Source organism: Atta cephalotes, assembly GCF_000143395.1.
Source record: "Atta cephalotes unplaced genomic scaffold scaffold00027, whole genome shotgun sequence".
Taxonomy (NCBI): Eukaryota; Metazoa; Arthropoda; class Insecta; order Hymenoptera; family Formicidae; genus Atta; species Atta cephalotes.
The window spans coordinates 1,976,834-1,986,577 of NW_012130091.1; the positions used below are offsets into that span (position 1 = coordinate 1,976,834).

General features: G+C 34.2%; 1 protein-coding gene across 1 annotated transcript in view; it reads left to right on the top strand.

The window, feature by feature from the left end:
* Window positions 1-2,370: 2,370 nt before the first annotated feature.
* LOC105620586 (mucin-12) overlaps window positions 2,371-9,744 on the top strand; it is a 53,324-nt gene continuing 45,950 nt past the window's right edge. The window contains exon 1 of the mRNA XM_012202075.1: window positions 2,371-2,417. Coding sequence (XP_012057465.1) covers window positions 2,371-2,417 — 47 coding nt within the window. The remainder of the gene's footprint in view (window positions 2,418-9,744) is intronic.

Consider the following 9,744-nt stretch of genomic DNA (forward strand, 5'->3'; position numbering starts at 1 on the left):
CCGTAATCATGCGACGTTTCGCAACTTTATACGTTCCTGATAATCTCTCGGAGAGCTCTCGGACGGTTATTCGCGGTGGTCGTCGGGGATTTATGAAATGGCAATAAAATTTATATGACTCGGTGGATCGTTAGGGGTGCAGTTTGCTCGTTCAGATTGATGTCGGTTGTGCCGCGAGTCTGGTCCACTTGCCCGAGGCTACGTTTGTTTCTCCCTGCGATCGTCGCAGAACGATCCACGCTCATTATTAATCCCTTGAAAATTACGACAGTCATTTTACAATCACTGTGTAGAAAGATGTAAAAGAATTACATTTTCTATCTGATGTATTTTGTTGAATCAATTCGGAATTTTGTAGATTAAATATAGTAATGCATGTGCTTTTTTTCTTTTAATCGCATAGATTGAACTTTCGGATTTACATTGAATGTATAAATTGTAGGATAGAGTGGAGTTATTTCGTCAGTTTCAACTTTAAAGTAGTACGAAAATTTACAATAGCAAATAATATCTCTTTACAGTGATGTTATAATTATATTATACAGTCATGCTTCTTGAAAACACAAGCACAATCTTTAAATAATCAATATGTGCTGTTCAGAAACATAGATATTATCGCAAAAAATCCCCGCTCTATCCTATATTATATTTACATTAGTTCTTACATGTAATCGTACGTATTTTATCAGCCCTCCTTAATTATTATCATATATTTTATTCAATGCAGTAATTAAGTAATTTAAGGATGTTTTATACATATTTTCAAAATGTTTCTAAATTTACAAAATTATGAAAAAATTACAGATTATTCTAAATCAAGTTTAAAATGAGCGCGAGCGTGGCATGGTAGACAGCACACTGATCTATCATGCCAAAAGTCCCGGATTCGATTTCAGTAGGAACTAAAATATTTACGCTCGTGTCTCCTCTTGGAAAAAGCCGGCAATCTCCCGAGAGTATCCTTGCCCACAGAAATACCTTTCGAAAAATCCGCCGTTCGGAATCGGCAATAAAACTGTAGTCCCATATGCTCGTGGCAATTGAATAATCAACGTGCGCATCACAGCAGGTGAGAGAGGTGTAACACAGAGAGGCCTAACGTAAAAAGAAGAAAAAGAAGAAGTTTAAAAATGACAAATTTAGTGATGGTTTACTATGTGGATCACAAATAATTTTAATAAATTGTAGTATTTTTTTAATCTGTGCTCTATAATGAGAATATATGGAAATATATTATAAAATAAATGATATAAAAATCTCAATCTTTTAATATAAGTATACATTATGTATTCAAGATTATTTACATAAAGTTACATTGCGATGTATGTACTATTGTCCAGTAAATAAACAAAATGTTTTTATTTGTTCTTTCTTTGTAACTAATCAATGAATCGCAATGAAACTTTGCATAAATTATTTTGAATATTTAAGGTATTTATAAAAGAAAAATGAAAATTTTTTTATCATTTCTATATTTTAATTTTTAATAAAAACAATAAATAAAATAAATAAACTACAAAAACATATTATAAAACAAAAATATAATTTTATTTACACTTTCGTATAGTTTATTTGAAGTGTAAAAATTAAACATACTTTCAAATTAAATTTTCTTTACAAGAAAATTGTATGTCTAATGCATCCTTAACTGAATTATGTAATAAATTTATTTATTGTATATGCAAGTAAGTACATACAAAGAGGATTTATATATTCAAACATAACCCAGATCAATTGTTATTAAAATTATGCATAACTATAAAATCAATTAGATGAAATAAATAAATTTATATATGTATATAAAAGTTGATTATTTTGAAATTTTTTTGAGCAAATCTATATTTTTATAAGATAAAAATATTTAATTTCTGCTTTTATTAATATATTATACTATTTAATCTTTAATAAATATAGCCGAAAGAGTTCGCGACGTATCTTATGCATAATCTTGCTTTTGTATCGTTTGAGCTCGAGCAAAGAGAAGCGAAAAAAAAGTGCTTCTGATAACTCACTTATGCAGTGAATCACGCGTGTGCTCTGCCGAGCATGATGCCTCGAGGACATGTCTGCTCTACCTGTTGCTCAATTCCCCATTGACGGCAAGTATCGCACGAAGAATTCGACGGCCTCTCTTTCTCCATGCTTCCTCCCCCCTATCATAGAAGAATTCGCAAGCCGCTAAAGTGAATTCTCAGAAAATAAAATGAATGCAATGAATTCTCAGAAAATAAAATGATTTTCAGCAACAAGAAAATGGCGACATCAATTAATCATAATGTCATGAATGACCGTATTGCGTTCGTTTTGTTGCAGGTGGACGATCGAGTCAGATCACCGGGAACATCACGATCATGCCTGACCGTTACTACCATGTCACTTTCCATCTCGCCATCTAGCCCCGAAGAACCTGTTACGCTGTAAGTAAAATATAATATGTATAATATAAATTTCAAAGCCGTCTGCTATATGGTGCTTCAGATGTTGTTATCAAGATGGATAATACAAACATCTCTGTCTGATATCTATCTCTACTAGAATACTCTGCTTTCCTCCTGTTTGTAGATAATAAATTAGGATCGAAGAGACGCGCGTCGAAATAATATATTTTTATTATGGATAAAATAAAAATTTACCTTTATAACATGATTAAGATATTTTGTAGAATAATATAATGACAATTTATTATTTCTATAATGTAGTAAACTAATTGTAAGTCTAAATGCACAATTTTTTTTACTTTACTAAAATAATATTGTTTAACTTTTAACGTAAAAATATTTAACTTAAAAAATGAAACAAACACGACACACGTGAATATCTAAGATATAATCTTTTACTTGAAATTATAAATACTATAGATATGCGTATTATCGTATGGCTACATATCGCTCAATAATAACATAACTATTGTCATTTTTTTAGTTACTTATCGAAAAAAAAACTGAAACATAAAGAAAACAGAAAGAACATACACACTTAAAAAAAACATATTTTTATTCCTTTATACAAACAGTTATTATACTAAAATTTCAAAATTAATATTATAAAATTTTATTACTCAAGACATTGAAATTTATTTTCTAAAAAAATTTTATTTTTTAAATTGTGTTATTGTAGCAAAAAAGTAATATGTGTAACATAAAATATTTTACTATTATCTAAGAAAATAAAAAGTCACGGTAAATGTAAGGATGAGACCGCGGAACCTGGCAACTTCCTTTCCGCGATCCAAAAAGCCACTCAGGCAAATTAGTCCTGCAATACAGCAATGCTGTTCTCGTATGGTGCTACACCCTCGTTATCGGGCGTTTCTTCTCTCTTATTGTCGCCGGCTCGGCTTTCCATAGCACCGCATAGATGGTATAGGGGTATAGGGGCCACGCAGAAAGATGCACGGGGAGAGAGAGGTGATATTTATGCCAGTTTTTTATTGCGCTTTAGCCTGAGAGAGCAGAATGGAAACAATATGTCACCCGGGTAGGGAAAGCAGGGTGGTAGCAAGAGGGAGAAGGAAGAGGTTGTGCGAACTTCTTGTAGGTGGCCCGACCGGCGGTACCTAACGTTAATACTAACGCCTTCACCGTGCTAGCGCCCTCCGACCGACGTCATGATTTTAAATGAACAACCCTCATTTCTCCCTTTTGGCTCGAAAACACGGGCGAACGACGGGATTGCCACCATGCGTTTCGCGATACCGCGCATTAAGCGATTTTTGAATTCGCTTGCATTGTGTAATTATTGCCATTTCAAAGCAGTAAGTTAAGATTTAACAATTAATTAAAATCTTTGACAATTTTTGCATTTTTTGTCATAAATAATTTAGAAATTTTTTTCAGTAAAAGATAATTAGATAATTTAGCTTTTTTCTGGAGAAATTTTATCGAAACTTATATTTAAAAAGTACCGAATGTATACCGAAGACGTACAGATGTCGCAGCAAGAAAATGAACTTGTGTAAAGAGAAAAGATTTGTGGTGCGTGCATTCTTGCGAGTAAATATAAATCAAACTACATATATATATAAATCTCCGATAATCTTCCGGCAAGAAATATTCGAGATCGGACAATTTCCGGTGGTTCTGCTTACCGTCGAAAGTGCACGAAAAAGAAAAGAAAAAAAGAGAAACGAAAAAAGGAAAGGAGGGAGGACTCGTTATTCGGGTCTCAAGAGTCATCGGATAAGTGCATATCGATTTCTCCCTATTGGCGAGGGTTGGGCCGTCGTCGGTAAGATCGAGGCGAATGGGAAAAAAGAAGGCGGTAAAAAGGGCAAAGGCTATAAGTAACGGACCGTCTGGTGGAAAGCGCTCGAGGGCGAACAGTGATTTAGAGAAATTAAAACTTTAATTCATGTTCGGGTTCATGGGGGGGTTGTGTCCTCTATTCCCTGTCCTCTCTCTCTTCTTGCCTAACCGCTGTTTCACCCTGTGGCATTCTCTGTCCCCGTCGATCGACTGAAATCTTGCTCCGCGCGTAAATTGGCAAACCCAACTAATGCTCCTTTTGCTTTGCTATTCTCGCGGCTCTTATCTATATTTTCATATGAATACTAATCTCGTATTACATAAGCTTACATGCCACGAACCAATATATTTATTAGAAAATACGTATGAGGCAGTTTATTTAAATAATTCACATTGTTTATCTATTTGTTATTTATACGATTCCTCAATTGAAACTAAAAGATTATATTTTCTATTGACATATTCTATGACGTATAAATAACACTTTTGGCAGTTTAAAAAATATAAAAGAATATCTTGAATAATATGTGTAATAGAAATGTTATTCAACAAATGTAAAAGTTATTTGTTTCAATCGGAAATATGTAAGATTTGATAATTTACAATTAAAGGTCAAACGAACAAATGATTCAGAATCAGTCATACATGTCTGTATAAATACAATTATCATTTTGATTTAAATTGCACATATATTTTATAACACACAATAATGCTAAACCGATCTGTATGGTCGACAAGAGGTGAATAAAAATTCAATATTGCTGAATAAAGGAACACTATGTACTTTATTGCTTATATAATGTATATTCTTGAAGCATTTTCGCAAACTGATATAAATTATCCATAAACTCTCCTCTATAGATATTTTTCCGAAAATATATCAGTGCCCATTTGCTAACATCAATATATTGTTAAAGAAACTCATTATTATGAATGCAACTTATGAAAATTGTATTTTCTTCAATTTTGTTATTAAAAATAAATTTCAAATAGAATATCTTCAATACAATTTTAATTAAAATTGTAAATTTTAATTTAATTTAAAATTTAATTTAATTTATATAATATTTAATTATATAAATTTTCAATTAAATATTAATTGTAAGAGAAAATGCGCGATATTTAATGTATTTTTACTGTCGCTTTATGTCTAATATTGTTACTTATAATCGTGAAGGATTCTAAAAAGTAACAAACTCACAGACAAAAGCATCATGATAAATCTGCATTTCGGAAGACGTCCTTACAAACTTTTATGAGCCATGCAGGATACAGAATATGAGGAAAAGACGTATCCTTTATCTTCCTTTCCCTTCTGTTGTCCCTACCACGATTTCTCTCTTCGTCCATCCTTTTTCTCTCTCCTCGTCTGTGCGCATCGCGCTTTGGCTTTTAGGGCAACCTCTGCCTCCAATAAATTCCCATCACCAGCTTCCAGGTACGCCTTCGTCGAGTAAATCATATTGTAAGTGAATCCGAATTGAATGCAATGAATAAATATGGCTCTAGTATAATGAAAGGTAACCACGAATGTCTGAAACCAACAATCGATTTCTAATCCATAATATGAAAAACTTTCTTTGTGTCATCGTCATACTGTGGCTATAATTGCAATTTATTCTTAACATCTTACGTGCAGTATATTTATGTATATATCTTGCTAATGCCATTTTTGAAGAAATTCAAGTTCCTTGTATCTATATACATATATCAACTATATTATTTTTCTTTATTGCGTGAAGCAAATATGGCCGATTTACGCGTGTTTTCGACGTAGTTTCCGCCCGCATGTATGCGTGAATGCGAGTCAAGGAGCATCCAGTCGGTGGAAATGCATAAATACATGAGTCGCGGAGCAACGAGCGAAAGAGGGAGACAAGCTTGGCCCGCATATGTAGCGAGCGACTCGTACCTCGTAATAACGTGTGGATAGCGGCTTTCTCGTCGTGAAAATATGGTCTTTCAAAAGCCTGTAGTTTCCCCTCGAAAACGGGCATGGTTTCGCTTGCTCGCTGTCGAAAAAGAGCGAGAGGGCACATGAGAAATGACAATCTTATTCCACAACTTCCTCGCTAACTCCGTCTCGCTCAACGATTCTGTCTATGAAGTAACTTTCCCTTGTTATCGTGCTGTAAATATGATTTTTTATCACATATGTTATTATTTTTAGAAATTTATTTTATTATGATGTGATAAAACTTTTACAAAATTGTAATTAATTTAATTTGTAATTTGCTATCTTATAGATGTGTGAAAAAGTACGAATCTCTCTCACCGATATTCAATTTTCTATAATGCAATTGGCGGCTTCGCATAGTCGAGAGATTATAACCATTAAATTTTCAACGTGAACGTGACTCTTGAGATTTTTCCTAATTCCATTGCGATCGACTCGATTAAAAGTCGAAGGAGACTATGACGTAACGACTATGAACGAAGCGATGACTGCGTCGCAGGAAGCGCAGAAACTGAATACAAGGGGATGACTCTGCAGGCACTAGAGAGGCGAGATTCGCCGCATTCCCGCATTACTGTCACGCGAGTAATTACGCACCGTCGAAAGCAACGGTGCGGCGCGGCGCGGCGCGGCGCAGCAGGGTGGAGGAGATGGGTGGAGGTGGATGCAGGGACGAAGGAGCAGGAGGAGTTAGAAGGGTTGCTGTCGCTGCGCCACTGGCGTCTCCCAGCGTTGCGCGATTCGCAGCCAACGGGAGAAACCAGAGCTAATAAAAGCCCACAATTACCTCCGGTTCGAGCCATTTGTCTTGACGGGCGTCTCATGCCCGATATAATTCACCCTGGCAACAACACATTGTTGCCTAATGAGGTGTAAAACATTCCGAGATATCTGGCTGTCTCGGGCTGCTAGGGCGGTTTCCGTACAGGCGATTCACGATATCGCGATAGCCCGCCTTTCCGCGCTTTTGCGCTCAGTCTGATTCTTCTCCATTTTAGAGAGTCCTTATGGAATCTCGAAATTTTCCAATCCACGTATCTGCCTTTCTTTGAAAGTTACAGACATTATATATACAGAATTGATCGGAGGAAAAATTTTTAATAAATCTTAGATTGCATTGTAAAGAATCTGGAAATCGATGGCAATTCTAGTAATAATTTGTAATATTTCTTTTATATTAATATTTTATATATATATTATTATTTATTAATATTTCTTTTATAGTAATATTTCTTTTATATCGGATATATTTCTTCATATTGAATGTATCCAACATATATATATATATATATATGTGTGTTTTATTAGACACACAAATTTGTTGCAATCAAAATTAATTTCATAAAAGCCTATCGCGCATTTTTAACTTTTTCATTTTCAAAATTATATCCGATTATTTATTTCAAATTGTTGTAAAAGTATTAAACAATATTTCATTTTTGCTTTAACTCTCGAGAATTGATATTTATTTAAACCTTTAATAATTTTACTATAAAATAATTTCGCGTTTTTTTTTATAATATCAAAATAATTTTCTATCCTTCGCTTTAGTTTTTAATATATTTAACTAAAGAAACATTTTATAAATTGAAACATTCTGTAAAGTTGAGTTCTATGAATGTGAATTTCGTCGAATAGATAAATTGTAGACAATCTCGATTGTCAAGCCCCTGAGATTAATTTTTGCCATTCGGTTTCGTAAGTTACATTGAGATCCACCGATTCGAAGCGTGCTCCGCGTTCTTGCTCCTTTTCATCTCAAAGTTTACAGAATTCAGCACAAATCATACAGTTTGCCGGACAATGTTTGCTCGTTGCACTGCGTATCCTTCCAAGGTTTTTCGCCGGCACGGTATGGAAGGAACGTGCCCCGTCAATTCGATTTAGCCGAGGGCTGTACTACGTGGCCTTTTCACTCATTCTCACCCCATCCCTTGGCCATTCCCGCTCTCTTTTTTCTCTTTGTCTTTATTTCGCCGGAGCGGCAGTGATTTGCTGCGATAAAGTCGCATCGACAGGCGACGCACGTATATCGCGTGTCGAAGGACACGCTCCTTCTTTCCCAACACGGGCCCTTTTTCGGCGCCCTTTGCACGGTAAGACCGATCGGAGGAGAGTTTATGATATATTTGTAATCATGTTACCCAATACGCGACGTACGTGTCTCTTCACAACTATCTTTCGTAGCAAACGACAGTAAAGCTCCTACTCTGTAACTTTTAATGACAGCGTTGGTGTCGTTACATCGTCATTGTGCAATTTATTTTACTATATATAAAACCTAAGCATAACGACAATGTAATGATATCGTTACTTGTTAAGAGTTACAAAATAAGAAGTTAAATCTTTCTTCATCGTGTGTGTAGACCTAAATTTCGAAAATGCTTCGTTAGAAAGCGAAATTAGCAATTTTTATATGTTCCCGCAAATTATTATGCATGCGCTGGCAACAAATTTCGATGCAAAAAGGAACTGAATAACATTCATATTTATTTCTACAGTCATTAACTATTATTTATATTTATAATTTTTGATATATTATAATTATTATGAATTCTAATTAAATGAAAGAACTCCTACTTTCCGGTAAAATTTTAGTACTTAAATATTTTTGTGTATTTTTGAATTTAATTCTATAAACTATACGTTGAAATCTTTTTTGATCATGAAACGCAACCATGAATACAAAATAGTAATATCATATGATAATGAGAATTTTAAATCTGCGAATAATAATTTATTGCGAAAAATATTGCCTCAGCCAGGATTCGATTTTCCGTAAAAAGTAATTATTATTAATTCTTTGTTATGTTACAAGACTTGCAAATATATATCTTAATTAAAAATAGGAAAATTTTTACATTTTTGCTTTCTTAAAAAAAAAGTATAACAAAATTAAATATTAACTTTCATCTCAATTTTATAATATTTTTATTTTGAAATTATCAAATTTGATATGTCACGGCATGCTTGAAATTCATCTTATTTATTACGCAATTTTAATAACACAAGAAACACTCATGGGGAGAACGATGTTCGAATTCATTGGCGTGCACTGTACATACATATAATGTCACGAAGAGAATCGCGGGAGAGTCCTCGAGTTTTAAGGGCCGTCATCAGTGCGAGGCTCGAGAAATTGCATCGTAATCCAAGAACGGCGCGAGGCGGACCGCTTTTCGGGGAGGCAATTCCAGTTACCCGTAACAATCTGGCGGCGGCGTCGGTGGAGGCATATTATTATGATCACAGTCCCGGACAGTTTATTTCAGGTTCGTTTCCAGATTTACTGCCGTCCTCGTTGAATAAGAACTCGTGATTCGCTGGCCTTCAAATCGAACTGCCTTGAATCGCACGAAATATTGCGCGAAATTTCCATTAACATTTTATAGAATTTATAATAAAAAAATAATTCTAACACTTGTATCGTGACAATATAAAGCGGCAATATAATATTATACTTAAACCTTACAATATTATTAATTACATATCTCTTCCCCCCCCCCCTCCCTCTCTCTCTCTCTNTNTCTNTNTNNNNATNAT